The 16928-nt window shown below is 47.7% G+C and overlaps 2 protein-coding genes across 2 annotated transcripts; one reads left to right on the top strand and one right to left on the bottom strand.

Moving 5' to 3' along the window:
• The first annotated feature begins 152 nt into the window (after window positions 1–152).
• LOC135810094 (mediator of RNA polymerase II transcription subunit 4-like) lies at window positions 153–12380 on the top strand. The gene is made up of 9 exons (XM_065323562.1): window positions 153–441; window positions 1558–1645; window positions 2636–2690; window positions 3148–3260; window positions 3483–3540; window positions 4363–4449; window positions 5963–6187; window positions 10572–10630; window positions 11690–12380. The coding sequence occupies exons 1-9, from the start codon at window positions 383–385 to the stop codon at window positions 11909–11911; spliced, it is 966 nt and encodes a 321-aa protein (XP_065179634.1). The 5' UTR covers window positions 153–382; the 3' UTR covers window positions 11912–12380.
• A 1555-nt stretch (window positions 12381–13935) lies between these two features.
• Window positions 13936–16534, bottom strand: LOC135810089 (glucoside xylosyltransferase 1-like). Its single transcript, XM_065323555.1, has one exon. It carries the CDS (start codon window positions 15831–15833, stop codon window positions 14430–14432), a length of 1404 nt encoding a protein of 467 aa, XP_065179627.1. The 5' UTR covers window positions 15834–16534; the 3' UTR covers window positions 13936–14429.
• Window positions 16535–16928: the final 394 nt, after the last annotated feature.

The following is a 16928-nucleotide window of genomic DNA, read 5'->3' as shown; positions in this document are numbered from 1 at the left end:
GAACTAACTTGGAAGCTGCGACCCACGTAGACGTACATGACTGACATGATGTCAGATCATGCATGCCCCAAACGGTTGCCATGGACTTACCAAAATTGGGGTGACGCCGAATTCCGCGTCCAAAGTCAAAGAGCACTGCCTCCACTTTTGATTCAGTGATGATTTTTTTGACATTGGGCTAAAGTTTTCAGTTTTCTATTTTCATCAAGCTGCTGTTCTGGCCAGCTCAGTATCAATTTTGTTCTTTCTAGAATAACATTGTGCTAGATGTTAGGGGCGCCGAGTCTCCTACGAATCGCTCACCCTTTCACGCAGACCAACGAAGTCAAATTTTGTTTATCAAAACACCAGTTCTCCTAGCTGATGTGCACTGCAGTAAGTCATGGCAGGAGAAAACCAGGGTCTAACTGATGTGTTAGGAGAGTATGACCGGATTGTGAGGTAAGCCAACTATCTAGAGCAACGAGGAATTTCCCCAGCTCTTCATCTCTCACACGCTCAAAGACAATGTCATGTAATACCAGGGGTGTAGGAACGTATTGTCGTGTGGTACGGTCAACCATCTCAAGTACAATTTACTCATAAGGGAGTGGTGGCCGAGTCGAACATTTTGGAAGTTTAGAGCCCAGACCAGTGCATTTATCGATTCACGGCGTATCTGGGGCAAAGAGTGGTATGGTCAATACCGTAGTGACCGTACCGTGTCCCATGCCCCTGTACATGTAATACATTTTACAAAAGTATCGTCTTTCATTCTTCGTTCCTTCCCTATTATAAATCGACCTTTGTTCATCTTCTGAGCTGGTCTGAATATTCAGTACACCGCTGTCAGGTGACTTCACTGCATAAGATGCGCTCACCAAAGGCCCAGATATTCCGTACTACACAGTCCATTCTGAAAGTTGTCGGCTTTGAAGGATTTTCTTGTATTTCTCGTACTGTCTAGAATAATAGTAGTAGAATTAGAGCCCACAGAGGAGTGTGTGTATGGCAAAGCTACATGTACTCTGCTCAGGAAGGCATTTCAAGAGTCCCATTGGAAGTGGTGCAGTCAGTAAGAGCCAGTGCTGAAACCACTGGAAACGGGACTGGCCTCTTGTACGGGCAAAATGAATTGCGCATATCATCAAACAAATTCAAATTCAGTAAACTACTTTGAAATGCAAAAATCAATTTAAATGCTAGTAAAATTAATTTGAACACAAAGTAAAAAAAGTAAAAATCAAGCGAAACACAAAAAAAGAGAAAAAAACCCTAGACAGTAGGAGCTGGAAAGCCGAACGGCTGATGTACCCCAGTACTCACAGTGTTCTGCCATGCACAACTCTCTCTTTCTCTAGTTTGGTCGGACATCTTTTCAAAGCACAGTGGAATACCGATTATCCGAACATGAAATAACCGACCGTTGATTACACAGAGACAGGCACTGGTTGCTGCCATAGTGCTCGGTGTACGACGGTGTGCACAATGCCAGCGTGTCAGGATGTTTGATAGTTCGAAAACGCTTTATAAATGCGATTGTTGTCTTTCATGTTGTTTTGATGTGTTTTCTTTCAGTCAACTGGCAAAAGGTCTACTTCCAGAAGATAGTACGGCAACGCTTCGATCAGCTGCACTGCTCGAGCAGGACAAGAATTGTGCAAAAGTACGCTGTGTGACTGTGCGTGCGTGTGCATGCGAGAGCATGTGCGTGCGTATGTGTGTGTGTGTGTGTGTGTGTGTGTGTGTGTGTGTGTGTGTGTGTGCGTACGCGCACACATGTGTGCATGCGAGAGCATGTGTGTGCGCGAGCGTGTGTGTGTGTGTGTGTGTGTGTGTGTGTGTGTGCGCGCGGGCGCATGCAGGGTAGCAGCCTGCAGTATTTGTGCTAAATTTTGTGCTCTGATTGTTAGAGCGGGTTCTGTAGGAATGGTTTCGAAGGCTCTAGTGCAGCTGTAGTTACCTGGCCTGCATGACCGTAGTCTAGACTTGAGTATCAAGATGGATCTGAAGATGGGTCTGAAGGGTCTGAAAAGTAAGTGCGAGAAGCTACAGCTCTGGTCAGAGAATCTCAACCTCATGAATAAAGTAGCGCCGCGATTGAGTGCAATGAATGGCGTGTGGCGCCCGGCACTATTTTATTCATGAGGTTGGATTTCACTGGCCTGGACTTTAGCTGTGTTTCTGTAAATAGAGAGGTTCCGGGTACGATTTTCCGTGCCAAAATCCGTATGGGCGCTACAGATTTTTCGAGGCGGGCTTCATGTGATTTTTCGGCATGGAGAATCCGTGTGGACTGGCTTTCATACGAACCATGTTTCCTATGGAGATTTTGCTTCACCGAGTGCAGAAAGATTTTTCGCGCACAAATTTGGTACGAGAAACATCGATTTTCCACGGGAAGTTTTGACTTCGGTACAAATTTTCAAAATAAAAAAGGCATAGCGCAGGAATATGACGTGTTTGCGATCGTAACCTAGGCAATGATGGCAAACACATCTTTTCCGTACTTAGGAACATTTCACTGCTCGAAAACGACATATAAAAAATCCGCGACGCCTCTACGGACTTTGGCACGGAATATCGTACTCTGGATCCTCTCTACTAATTCAATTTTATCGTGTGTGCCGTGCTGTTTGTCTTGCTTGGCTGGCAGCTCGTTGAATCGCTCGGCGCAGCTGATGCAAACTTGCAGAAGGTGTTTGACAAAGGTTAGCTTCATGTTGAACACTCTCTTGCCACCATGTCACATGTTCATTGCACAACTCCAATATCCCTCCTAGCCAGGGTTTTCATCCATTGTCCCTAAGGGAAAGATAGAATATTATCTCTCTCTCTCTCTCTCTCTCTCTCTCTCTCTCTCTCTCTCTCTTCTCTCTCTCTCTCTCTCTCTCTCTCTCTCTCTCTCTCTCTCTCTCTCTCTCTCTCCTTCTCTCTCTCTCTCTCTCTCTCTATCTCTCTCTCTCTCTCTCTCTCTCTCTCTCTCTCTCTCTCTCTCTCTCTCTCTCTCTATCTCTCTCTCTCTCTCTCTCTCTCTCTCTCTCTCTCTCTCTCTCTCTCTCTCTCTCTCTCTCTCTCTCTCTCTCTCTCTCTCTCTCTCTCTCTTGTGTTTGTGTGTGTGTGTGTTATTGTGTGTTTGCATGTGTGTGTGTGCGTGTGCGTGCGTAGCCATTCCTCGTTGCACCGTCAGTTCTCAAGGAGTAGCAAGCAGCGGCAGTTTCTCAGTGTCTGAGGATGTACGCTCTGTGCAGAAAGATCTGCTCGAAGCGCAGCAGTGCCTGGTATGCATTAGCTCTCTTGTTCGTCTTGGTTTTTGTCCTGCTTTACGCTCCACAACATGATAATATATTTAGGGTCATCAGTATGATTGTTCATGGTTGCAGCTGGCTTAAGTTGGTCTTGATCTTGTGCATCGACCAACAAGAGAATTTCGAAAGGTTTGCCTTGGGTACGGTCTGTACGATCTTTGATTGCGAAGCGTGTGGGTTTGTGCATCTACACAGGACCAAGCCGTGTTTCAAGCGAAGAAGCAACTGGATGCCATCAGCCAGAGTGAGCGAGGTCAGTCAAGTGTACTTCTTATAGTACATCTGGAGCCTGGGATTTGTTCGCCTGTTGTAGCGAAATCAAAAACCGTGTATATGCCATGTGTATATGCCAGTGAATCGTATGCTTTAGATAGTGTTTGTGTATGAAAGAATGGGCAGTTCCTGGTCGTAGGACTTTAGAGCACGCTGTGTGCCCACATGCCCGCGCTCATTTGCCATACTTGACACAGCGTGTCAGTCAGCACATACACTGCGCAGTGTCCTGCTTGGAGCCTTCCATCAGTTCCGCCAGATTACATGTAGACAGAAAAGTGTGCAACTCCGCTGCTGTTTTGATCCATGGCAGGCTTTGTGTGTGTGTGTGGGGGGGGGGGGGAGAAGGGTACATGGTGTGTGCTTTGTGTGACTTGTTAACCCTTTCAGCACGCATCACGTATATGTACGTGATGGTACATGTAACTGGCCCACGGATCACGTATATATACGTGATGCGTACAGTGAAAATGAACGTACTCCCGAGACATCCGTGGTCGACGGATCTTATCCCTACGTGGACCAGTGACGTGCTGGATGAACGTCGACTGTTCTACGATAGTACTGACGGGCGCACGTGTGCCGCTATGCACGCGTACTAGTACATAGATGTCGCGTGCGAACATGCATTCCGCAGAAAAAATTGTGAGTGAATAGGACTACTTTTGGAAAATCACGAAAATCACTGGTTTTGGCTCCGCGGGTCAGTTACACACCCTGGCCGTGCTGAAAGGGTTAATAGTATCTGTATTATGTAACTTGTGTCTTGCATGATTTTTGTGTCCTATCCACCCTCGCGTAGGTTCGATCAAGGCCGACACGCTGGTAAAGTTTGCACATCGGATTAGCCAGGCGAATGCAGTAGCTGCACCACCAGGATGGACCGCAGGTCAGTTTGCTGCTGACGCCTTTGTGTGTCCACCCACTCTCTCCCACGCTGTCTCTCTCTCTCTCTCTCTCTCTCTCTCTCTCACTGTCTCTCTCTCTATCTCTTTCTCACTCTCTCTCTCTCTCTGACCGCAGGTCAGTTTGCTGCTGACGCCTTTGTGTGTCCACCCACTCTCTCCCACGCTGTCTCTCTCTCTCTCTCTCTCTCACTGTCTCTCTCTCTATCTCTTTCTCACTCTCTCTCTCTCTCTCTCTCTCTCTCTCTCTCTCTCTCTCTCTCTCTCTCTCTCTCTCTCTCTCTCTCTCTCTCTCTCTCTCTCTCTCTGTCCCTCGCTGCCTCTCTCTCCCTCCCTCCCCCCCCTCCCTCCCTCGCTGTCTCTCTCTCTCTCTCTATCTCTCTCTCTCTCTCTCTCTCTCTCTCTCTCTCTCTCTCTCTCTCTCTCTCTCTCTCTCTCTCTCTCTCTCTCTCTCTCTCTCTCTCTCTCTCTCTCTCTCTCTCTCTCCCCCTCTCTCTCTCTCTCTTTCTCTCAATCCTTTTGATACATGGATATCATAGACCAAAGATTCTCTCCCAAACCTACTTTAGGCATGCTTGGCCTTGCACTCGGGACCTATCTGGCATGTACTTGTAGTAACTTAGTGCTTGAAAATTACACTGAGATGGATGTGATAGAAAATCAGTGCGCTCGATACCGAGAAGTAAGAGTTTTGCATATGTTTGTGGCCTGGCGGTTGCTGTGTGCATGGCAGTCCAACCCAACGGGTGCTTGACCAGTTGCACTGGCGCCGGCTACTTCGCCGAGCAGTGTTCCCATGAAGGCATGGTGTGTGTGTGTGTGTGTGTGTGTGTGTGTGTGTGTGTGTGTGTGTGTGTGTGTGTGTGTGTGTGTGTGTGTGTCCCATATGGTGCAGTGGTATGTGCAGTCGATTTCCAATCGAGAGGTTGCGGGTTCAATTCCCGACGATTATGGTCGCACACGTCTTTCTTCTCTTTCTCGGACTCTTCCTGGCTTTTCTTTCATTCTCCTGGATGGTTACCAACAGCCAGTGTATGCCGGAGTATGTGGTGTGGTGTGTGTGTAGGAAAAAAATGGAAAAACGAAAAATAGGGATTCACTGACCAGAAAAAGTCACTTCAAACAGCTGTGTGGTGGATACCAGGGTAAAAATAGTGGCGGTCAATTCATCAGCCTTGCAAGCTGTTGAATGGTGTAATCCCAGCACAAGTTGCTATGTCTATCATAGCTGTTCGCTATCATCGCTTCCGCGATGGGCATGTCTGAAGTCTGAGGTGTGTGTGTGTGTGTGTGTGTGCACGTGTGTATGCGTGTGTGTGTGTGTGGGCACGTCTCACTGTCACTGTGGGATGTGTGTGTATGAGTATGACAAATAGTGATTCACTGGCCAGAAAAAGCCACTACAAGCAGCCGTGTGGTGTAGACCACGGCGGTCAATTCATCAGCCTTATAATGATGTGGAAGTGTAATTGTGTGTGCAATGTGTAACTTGTCCAGGGGACCCTCGTCGCCCATACCCGTCTGACTTTGAGATGCGTATAGGCTCACTGGGGTCGCTCGGAGCGCCTACGGGTGCAGCGGATACAGCGGCGGCGGGTAGGGGTCTAGCGGAGGCAATGGACACTACAGCAAGCGCCAGCAAGCCACACACCACCAGCCAGAGTTCTGCCGACGCAACGGGCACAGCTGCCACGTTCAACGCAGCCGAATCGAACACAGCTGGTGAGATATGGCCCTGGTTTGTAACTCTACTGTATTAAAAGCGACGAGCTTTCACGTCGCCTAAATATTGCACTTTGGCAAACCTGGACCTGTTAGTGGGTATGTATTTTAGTGATGTTTACCTCCCACTAGCAAACTTCCAAAACTTGTTTTGCGTTTGCTACGCACCCAGTAACTATCTCTCTACGAAACAAGGTCAAAGTAGGATTCGTAGCTGTGCATGCCGTATCTTGGAGTCCAACAATGATGATGATTGTGTACTTCGGAAATATACTACAGCAAAGCCTGCCATTACCAGACGGACTTGGTGAAGAGGAAAACTTCCTGACATGACAGGATTCCTCTAGCACGAAACAGCGAGACATGTTCGACCCACAACATGCACATCAAAAATAATTGATGAGTGTGACCTGATTCAATATCACAGTGCATGCAATTGCTCAGGGAGGCAAAACACGGTCAAATCGTGCGGGGAACCGATTTTTCTAGTCCGCTTCTCCGCTGACGTTGATTGTTTCAATTTTCACGAGCGTATGCGTAGGTAGGTGGGTACGTTTTTGTTTTAATTGCATAAGGCCAAAACAAAAAAATAGGCTTGTTTCCGGTCGGCAACCCCTCAAAAAGGAGACTCGGTCGGCCGCAGTGAAACTTTTTTTGGATACTTTTTTTGGTTCCTCAATCGTTGTGGTGTTGATGGACAAGAGCACCTAGTCATGTACATATACATGTATCATGGCAAGGATCAATGTCAAAGTTGACTTACTCACTGTTCTTGTACAGCATGTGGTGTATTCCTGTTTTCGTACACCCTGAGAAATCAAGCAAACAGTTCGAGTCCTTCCAGCTCCGTTATTCTAGCTCGTATCGACCCCATAGGTTTTCGAGGCGACAGCTGAGAATCTCTGCTACCTTGTAGGTGTTTTGATTGTGGAATTTGGTTGAGATTTGACTGAGTTATGACTCGTTGAGTGCACTTGCACACATGGCATTACCACCGTTTGTATACGTTTGGGACCAAAAAAAGTTTCAGAATTTGGGAAAAAGTGGCCCGGTCGGCCGACCGGAAACAAGGTCATTATTTGTTTTGGCCTAACCAAACGGGTGGTGTCGCCCAATTACATGGCAGCTAGTTCAGTGGAGTGGTTGTCATTCTGTCTCCCCAAGCATCGTCTTTACTGTGCTCGGCGCTTTGTTCTCTTTAATAGTGGGCAAAGGAAAGAAACTAGCGGCTAGGGGAAAAAGCTCGGGTGATGGAAACCGAGCTGAACTTTTTCGTGTGGAGCAAGGAGCTGCTTTAGCACGATGGTAGATTGAGGCAAGACGATGACGACTGGAAAGCAGCAGTCGACGAAAAATACAACTTACCTTACTGTGTTCGGTTTGCCTGTAAAGGAGGCATTATATCATTTACACTCAGGGTCGTCTTGTTTTGCACGTTTGCACTTTCCTTCACTGCTCGCCAATGAAAACTGGGGAGTCAACATCGATGGAATGCAAGCTTGCAGGCAAGATCGAAAGCAGCCTGAAAGACCGGATGGATCAAACTTACGAAAGTGCAAGCGAAATGTCAGAGCGAATGTTGTACGGAATGGAACGAAGTTCGTTTGTCACAGATAAACATGGGACGTGGTCGAAAATGTGTTTATCATTTTATTTTCGCGTGCAAAACAATCGATCATCGTATTTACGTACATGATCAGTACATGTATGAAATTTCATGTTTGTGTGTCAAACTACTGTCACAATTAGACGATGCTTGCTCTTAGCCTGTCATGGGCAAACCCTATATATAGGGTTTGGCCAAATCAAACCCTATATACAGGATATCAAGATTTATATATAGGGTTTGGTACTGTAAGTCATACCTGAGCACCATTGGGGTTTGCTGGATCAGTTTTCCTCATCAAAACACACCAAAACTTTCTCCTACTTCACGTTAGGGATATTTCCGAGTGATTAACGACATCGGAAGACGTGATATTCCAGTGTAAATCAGGAGCACAGCCCAAGAGAAAATGACTAAGGTGGTGTAACGGTAAAACATACCAAAAACAACTGCTACTACTACGGCAAGAGGCAAAGCAAGGTGTGTGGATTTCAAGCCATCGCAAGAGTCACTACAAATGAAATGAATCGCGATTGCACATCCAAAAACAAGCGAAAGAAACGGGGTGAAGAACTAAAACTAAAGCATGGGGAAAGGAGCATGGGGATGCACTGTATCTACACACTGTGACATGATACACCACGTCTTGCACAAAGAGTCAGCACGAGTAACTCAAGTGGTGTGATACTCCTTGAAGCAGTCGGGGTGGAGGCCGACGTTGCACGCGCTGCACTCGTACACACTGCGCGACCCCTTCTTCCCCTTCTCCTTGCAGAGCATACAATCTCGTTGGGGCTTGGTTGTGGCAACCTCACTTGTCACTCGGACAATGAGGTGCTGGCCGACGGTGCGGTTCTGCGGTCGCTCAACGGCTGCCTGGGTAGACGCTCTCCTCTTCCTGCCACTGGTGCAGCCATGTTGGCGCTGAAACAACTGCACCAGCTGCTCGGCGAGCTTTGCACGGAAGTCGCTGTGCGACATGACTTCGGCGGCATGGTCGGCGATACCAACCTTGTAAAGGAGGTATGCATTGCAGATTGATGTGTTGATGAGAGACCAGAAGATCGGATGCCACCACTTGTTTGACTTGATTTTGATCTCGTAATTTGTACGCAGTTGATCAGCAACATCTACGCCGTCCATGAACCGGTTGTAGTCGTCGATGACATTGAGACGCTTTGCAACCGCCACCACCATCTTCCACTTCCCTGCCTCCTGATCAAACTCGGGATGTTTGCGGGTAAACTCCACGTCGGCAATCTCACGGTGCGCAGTGGTCAGCATTGGCACGACTTTGACGTCGACGACGGTCAAAGCGATGACGTCACCACGGGACGCCCACTTCACTTTGCCCCTGGCGTTGGCTCTGTCCACAGTGGAGCGAGGAAGTTCTTGTTTCAAGCTCTCCGGTACCCTGTTGGATCGGGCTGTGCACGTGTACATGTGGCCTCGACGGAATAGCTCTTGGGCTAGCCCAGCGTTAGAGTAAAGATTGTCGGCGAACACATGGTGACCTTTGCAAGGGAGCTTGGACGCTAGATACAGGACAGCATTAAATGTCTTGGCTAGGCCCTCCTTCATCACCGGGATCTGGCTGTCGAATTGAAATACCATGAAGCATGTGTAACCGTTCGACGGGTCACACAACGAGTAGGTGAGGAAACCATCACCGGCCCGCTTGTATTTAATTCTTGACTTGTGTTGCGAGCGACCCTTGAATGCGATATCCATCTCATCAATGGATACCATTCGACCAGGATGATACAATGTCGTAAACTTCTCTTGCAATGTCGATAGGAGTGGGCGCACCTTGAACAGCGGGTCGTAGCCTTCCGTTCTTGGTGCCTTCTCCTTACAACGGTCGGCAAGATGAAGGAAACGCTTGATTTGTTCAAATCTGGTCATACTCATCACATCTCTCATTTGCGGCATGCTGAAAGCAAAGTCCTCACGAAAATAGTTTTTCATGGAGGGGTACGGATGTAGCGAATTGCTGACAGCCATTCCAAGCCAGGCATAGAGCTCATTAGGCTCCAAAGAGTGCCAGGCACGAGTGTGCGGAGAGTCGATGTCCACAGCCACCTGAGCAGCATAGAGATTCGATTGTTTGCAAATGCTTTTAACTAGATCGTCGTCAACAAATAGCTTGAACATGTGCAGCGGATCCATCAGCTGATCGATCGTCAGAGCCACCTTGAGGCGACTCCCATCAGACTCAAATGCTGGCAACTCGCTATTTGGCATCAGGTCGTGGGTCCAGCCAGAATTTATTGGAGCAGAATGAGGATCAGCAGGAGCAGGAGCAGGAGCAGGATCTGCAGCTGTCGTTCCAAATATCGTTTCTGGATCCTCAAACTCATCAACAGTGTCCACAAGCGCGACAGGCGCAAACTCGTCGTCAGAATTGGTAGCAGCATGATCGCCCTCCATCACAGAAACAAACCCTATATATAGTGAGCACTAATTTACAGGAAGGCAAAGCAAAAGTCGATCATAGGAAAACAAAGAAACTTCAGAAACGACAAAATCTTTGTGTCAGGAGGGCCTCAGGACTTCCGCGGAGGGATCGGAGGCCATTTTGTGTTGCCATGGTACCTCGTTTGCATGCAGCACGGGTACGCGTTTTGGCAACAGCCCACAAACCCTATATATAGGGTTTGACAGGCTGATAGACTTTACAGTATTTTGCACATATTGCTTCTACAAGTTTGTTTCTTTTTTCTCTGCTTTTTTCCACCCCTTTGAACTTGTGGTATCGTGCGTTTCCTACTGATTCAGGTCCAGCCGGCTCCAGGTCACCTCCGATTGCACAATGGCAACCTATGAATTTCAATGAGGTTAGCTTCATCACTTTGGCACTGGTGCCCTCTTCTCACGGCCCACAGCCAATCCTATCTGTGTTTCTGTCTCTGTTTGTCTCTCTCTCTCTCTCTCTCTCTCTCTCTCTCTCTCTCTCTCTCTCTCTCTCTCTCTCTCTCTCTCTCTCTCTCTCTCTCTCTCTCTTTCTCCATCTATCTATCCCTCTCCCCTCACCAAGTGTTTGTCACTATCTTAGACGACCATGTCAGAATTGCTTTCAACCGGGGTTAAACACCACCTTCAATCTTTTCCAGCATCCACCACACCACAACTGCGCTCTCCAGCCGACCTCTACATGGACAAATCTGTACAGGGCCGAATGCTGCTGCTTACACTTTATTTGAATCTTTTCGAGAAGATTAATATTATCAGGGTTCTAGCCAGGTCAAAATAGTAGGGGGGGGGGGGGGCTTGGGAAACAGTTACCCCGTATCCCATTTTCCACTTTCCATAATTATATTGTCTTGCCACGCTAAATGCAACATCTGGGGCGAATCTCCGACTTCGCCCCAGACAAAGGTGCCTTCTTGAACCATCTAATAGTGACTTTCGACTGCATTTTCGTTGAATTGCATGAAAAACACGAAAATCGGAAAATGAGTAGGGGGGGGGGGGGCAAACAGAGTAGGGGGCCGCTGCCGCCCCCTCCCCCTTTGGCTAGAACCGTGACCAGTACTCAATCTGCAGACAGAACCTTTTCGTCCTCTGTGGACTCATCAGCGCAGCACAGAGAAAATGAGGCCGAACTGGATAGCAATGAAAAATAAATTTGTCAAAGCCAGATTTAAACCAAGCCCGAACGTACCTTGCCAGAGTGCTCAAACTGACAAGCCATTGATGTAATTATTGGTGTGCGCATGTCTTTTGGAGTAAGAGCTTGGGTTGAACTTCTTTTTGCCCTCTTCCATCAGACAACTGTGCTCATTTCCTAAGGGTCATGTTCGCTTTTTGCTATTTCGCTTTGTGCTGCCTCTCACATCACATCGAGATTGTTGCTTTTGTGTGCATGTTCCCACTTCAACCACTCGTTACTGCAGGGTGATTTCTCCTCGGATAGTTCAGATTCCGACTCTCCATTGCACTCGCACGGACCACCCAGCCATCCGCCTGCTCAGGGTCACAGCGGATCAGCTCTAGTCAACGGTAGCTCGGAGGCAAACGGTAACGCTGCGTCCAGCCGTGCGCCGGCGAACGCCGAGCCTGGTCACTTGTCGGCCGACTCCTCTTCATCCAGCTCGTCTTCGGATGAAAATGACTAGCGTCTCTCTGGAAACATTGTCACGAGTTGAGTGTCTTTTGTCGTAAGATGTTTTTTGCCTTGGTAGAAAGCCTTTTTTTCTTTTCTTTTTTTAATGATTGAGTTCTCTACTCTTTTCAGTACATGTACTTGAAAGATGTCAATGAAAGTACATGCACATGGCCTATTCAATATCTTGAGGTCTCATTGGGAGTCATTTCATACATGTCTGTTCAAAGTGTTCATACTTGATGTTCCCTTGACGTGTTGGCTCCAAGCCCGGCCGCACGCACTTAGTCACTGCTCAGACCGTCATCCGTAAGAATATCAGGCTTTATTATCAGCAGTTTGAAATTTTGAATTCAAACCCTTTGGCCAATGGTTACGTTACGTTCAGTAAATGTCCCAGCGAGTCACATTGCAGTGAGCTGAGTAAGACCTGATGAAACTCAACGACGTGAATGCATTTAGCCGTGTCTGCGTTTCTCATGCGTCCGTATTCTTTTTGAACATTCAAGTTATGCTTGTGAATGCGTTGACACACCACTTCTAAGCCGTTCGACTGTAGCTTGTAACCGTAACGTGCACGGCACAGAACAGGAAAACAGGAATCAAAATAAATTATACACTTGTCAACAATCAGGACGAGGAGCCAAATGATTGTGCACAGAAGACTTTCCCCTGCTGAGCACAAACACACATACACACACACACACCATTGGACGCCCATCGCCGGAGGCGATGATAGCGATGCTACAGCAGAAGCCATTACAACTTGACACACACACACAATCACTCTCACGCTCTCCCTCCCGTGACTCATTGCTAGTCTCTCCTCCGGACCGTTGGACATCCTACCGCAAGCAGCACTAGCAGACAGACCTACAAGCACGGCTGCGGGCAGGTCACGGAAAACCCCATTACCGGTGTTGTCTCAGTCTCCTCCACAGCATCCTATGCGGGCATCCGACGTTACCTGATGAGGGTTCAACCCAATGCTGGCAATAGTGAGGAGAATGAGTGTGTAATACCATGTACCAGTGACGGGTGTCGGAAGATATTCAACGTTAGTGTGGCCATGAAGACGTGCCCCCCCCCCCCCCCCCCCAGGGAAAATTGGGCCCAGATAGCACACGTTTTTCTTCGAAAATCACAAGATGAAATTATAGGTGCAGCTTTGGCCGCACGTGCCGCGCCGGTTGCGAGTCCCGATGCCCCTGGGTACTCAATCGCCGGGCAGCTAGCTGTTTCGACCTATTGTATAGGTAGGTCTCATCTGCAGAGCTTAGAGCGATCAAAATAGGCTCAAAGCATAAGACAAAGTGCCCTCCCTGCGAGAAACACAGTCTCGAAGGCAGATCACTTGGCCACACTAAGGCCGAGTAAAAAAAATTACTAGATGATCGTCCTTTTTTTTGGAAAAATCGGGGAGGGCGGGAGGATTTTATTTTTATTTTTTTACTTTTTACCCTCTCATGCACACAGTGTACACAACAACATCAAGGTTTTTTTCTCTTTTTTTATTTTTTTTTATTTTTTTTTCTTCAGCAGATCGATACTGACGTTGTGATATACTAGTAGTATGTGGTCCATATAGTAAAACTCACGATTTAAAAAATAAAATATTTCTTGGGGCGCTGACAAAAACTGGGGCGGACGGGGACGATCATCTAGCTTTTTTTTTTACTTGGCCTAACCAGAAAGAGTTGTAAACCAAAGAGGCGTATACCGTATTTTGTGGAGTATAAGCCGCACCCAGTTTTTTTTGTCACGAAATACAGACATCTACCCTGTTTATCACCATGAATTTGACCGGCATCGTAGGATAAGCAAGTTTTTCCACGCAAAGTGGTCATTGGCTACCCCAGCCATGTATTGCTTGGAATAAAACTAAACTAAATTTAGATGGTTCAGGAAGTTATTGACCATGATGATGGGCCAGGCCGTGACCGGAATTTGGTGAAGTATAAATGTATTTGATGTGCATTGAAGAGACTTGTTATTTGAGTTGAGAAGCGAAGTTTCACACATGTTCAAGTGGCTGTGTCAGAGTCTGCGAACAATACGAAAGTTCCAGGGAGTTTCAAGATAAAATACAGTATCAAGTATACGAAGTAATGAGTTAGTTTTCCCGTTTGCATCTTTCATAATTAGTGTACAGCAACTCGAACTTTCCAAATACGATCTCTCCGCTGCATACGTCACTTCAAATTAAATAAATAATTGAACTCACCAAATTTATCCTCAGGGGGAAAAACGTTCAACGTTTGCATCTTTCCTTCAAACAAAATTTTATTTTAGAAGTAGTGTACTCAAACTTGGGCATTCGTGGAGTCATAGTCAGAGGATAGGGGATACGTCATATCAGTATGTATGTATGCATTCCATTGCTCTCTACTGAAGTAAGAAATCAAATTGGAAATGTGTGAAACGCTCATCTTCCTAACCCGTTCTTAAGGTTGAGGGAGCTGAACTTTCCAACCTGTTGGGAGACCTTTCTATGAGTCAACAGAGAAATTTGAATATTGAGGCTGCAAGCACTACCTAATCTGGCTGATGCCATTGGCAAGGGCTGCTATCAATACGCTGTTGATCGTTCCACAGCCCTTGGTTTCTTGTACAACGTTAAGCTTCTTCTTGAGAGCAGAAACCAAATTCTGGTTTCCTGGTAGGATGGACACGCCACCATGTGAGATGAACACGGAGTAGACCGCGCCGAAGCCCAGGCCCCATCGCGGTGTCACTGCAGCGTTGCGATTGAGATGCAGCAAGCGGATGGTGGAGTTGCGCTCGGCTGCCGGGCATCCAGCAAACGGCCTGTACATGCAATGGTCGGGCCTGTAATTCCACTCGCACTCGTGTATGTAGAGCTGCGCCGGGTTGAAGTGAAAGAAGATGTTAAGGATATCCTGGTCGCCCCACGTGATCACATTTCTGTACTCATGGTAAACTTTCACGATGGCTTGTGACCATGTCAGCAAATTGCCCTTGCCGTCGGCGAAGCGGAACGTGCGCATGCGCGTCAGATTCATGAGCATGACTCCTGAGTTAAGTCCCGTCTTGCCAACGTATGGGTGCTTGCCATGTCGGTTGTACCAACCAATGGACTTCTCCTCGTGCTCCGGTGTCATCGAGGCAAGCTGTGAAGTGTTGAAGTGGTGGAGCAATGACCATATCCCCTCCACGGGAGAAAAGAACAAGACGTCTGAGTCGACGTACAGTATGCTGTCAACGCCAGCGAGAATGTCGGCCAGGAACAGGCGCACTGTGGCACACTGGCGGAATAGGAACTTCCACGCCGCTACATCCTCACCGGCTGGGTAGAGCAGGTTGTGTGTGCTGTGCGTCACTCTGCCGGACTTCACGTCAGGCCAGCTAGCCAGCTCAGTGCTGATCTCTTGTCGCGTCTTCTCCGAGTCAGAGAAAGCGTGCAGGTGAAGACGAGTCCTGGACATCATCACTGCCGACTTGAGTGCGACCGTGGCACGCTCTGTGTGAGACCCACACGCCACGACCACCACATGAATCGCACCATTGATGTTGCTCCTGGATGAAGGCGTGGTGCTACCATGATGATGTAATTCAGAAAGTGTGTTGCCATCACGATGTAATTTAGGTGTTATGACATCATAATGAAGTGATTGTCCTGCTGGTGATGTCATTGTGCTAATGGTTGCCGGCTGTGTGGATACTTTGCTCACATTGCTGGCCACTAATTGCCGATGGTCACTGTGAAGATCTATTGTCCTGCGTGACTGCCGAAAGTATTCCTTTCCTCGAGCGCTGTATGAATGGTGATCATGCATGAGGAGGGTTAAAGCTGCTAGAGTGGTGGCAAGAATGCCTAGTATGGTCAAGCAATGCCTACGTGTAGAACACCAGCCGCGTCCACTGGCTCGTACGGGGCAACAAGAGCGCAAATCCGTGGCGAGCCGTCGTCCCATTGTTGGCTGTGAGGATAACTCAATGGACACTATGGCTACGTGGATCACACTCGTGCTCGCAGATCAACTGGGCCAGCTGCGCGTCACCGCCTGCAACAGTCACGCTGTATGTGTCACGGTATTCAACTGAGCTGGTTACGCACTCAAGCCATTTCCACACTGTCTATTAAAAATAATTTTAAACCTTCAGAAGTGAACGACTTCTGCTTTCACCATTCCACCTGAAATCTAGTCACATGCTACTACTACTACTAGTGTATCTCTCACCTCTATCCCTGTATCTTCGGATTTGCTAGCATGGGAACTCTGGCTCACTGGCAACAAACACTACTAGTAGTACTGGCAAGCGAATCCCCATTCATTCATTCGTTCAATGCCTAACCACGATGTTCAGGTCCTGATTTTCGACAGCCGGGGCGTCTCGTCATTCGGACTCCTTGGCTGTTGAGGTCTGCTTCGCCGACTGCAGATCAGCACAGTCCAGAGTGGGACTGAGAAGAGGCAGTGGCTTATAGCCGCTATCGGCAGGTCACTCTACTAGATGAGATGAGAACTATCCATTTATGCACCCTTGGAACTATGAATGATCGCACCAAAAATTCAAAATTGCAAAAAAATGCACGAACAGTTTGAAAACCACAGACTTTATGGATCAAGCACACATCCTCGCGAGCTCGGCCTCTTGCTAGTACCAAGAGTACGGGGGGTTATGTACTCTTAAAGGGGAAGTATACCCTAAAATCAAATTTTCACCAGTTGTAGTCTTCGGGGTGCTGAGTCGAATGGTCTTGGTCCGAGGAAGCTGAGACGCTCCCTTCCTACTTGAATCCCAATCGAACTCGCGCACTTCCACCGAAACTGGGTGACTGCGCCCTACTAGATGGGGATTTGTATGCAAAATCTCACTAAAAGCGCCATTTCGTTCTTATAAAAGCACGGATGACCGCGATTGGCCCATATGTTGTAGTCTTTTGGACGCTGAGTCGACTGGTTTTGGTCCGAAAAGGCTGCGATGCAGCGTTCCTCCTTTATTCCCAATCGAACATGGTTGAAGAAGCGGTCACGTGGTCCTGGTTGCCCAAATCACCTGGTCAC

This window comes from Sycon ciliatum, chromosome 2, assembly GCF_964019385.1.
Source record: "Sycon ciliatum chromosome 2, ocSycCili1.1, whole genome shotgun sequence".
Taxonomy (NCBI): Eukaryota; Metazoa; Porifera; class Calcarea; order Leucosolenida; family Sycettidae; genus Sycon; species Sycon ciliatum.
Note: the sequence above shows the minus strand (reverse complement) of the source record. Positions and strands in the feature narration are given on the sequence as shown.

Excerpts from the sequence above, each read along its gene's own strand:
- LOC135810094 (XM_065323562.1), top strand. The coding sequence starts at position 383 with ATGGCAGGAGAAAACCAGGGTCTAACTGATGTGTTAGGAGAGTATGAC. Across the intron at positions 442-1,557 it reads GAGTATGACCGGATTGTGAG|TCAACTGGCAAAAGGTCTAC; the intron begins GTAAGCCAACTA and ends GTTTTCTTTCAG. Across the intron at positions 2,691-3,147 it reads GCAGAAGGTGTTTGACAAAG|CCATTCCTCGTTGCACCGTC; the intron begins GTTAGCTTCATG and ends GTGCGTGCGTAG.
- LOC135810089 (XM_065323555.1), bottom strand. The coding sequence starts at position 15,833 with ATGGGACGACGGCTCGCCACGGATTTGCGCTCTTGTTGCCCCGTACGA.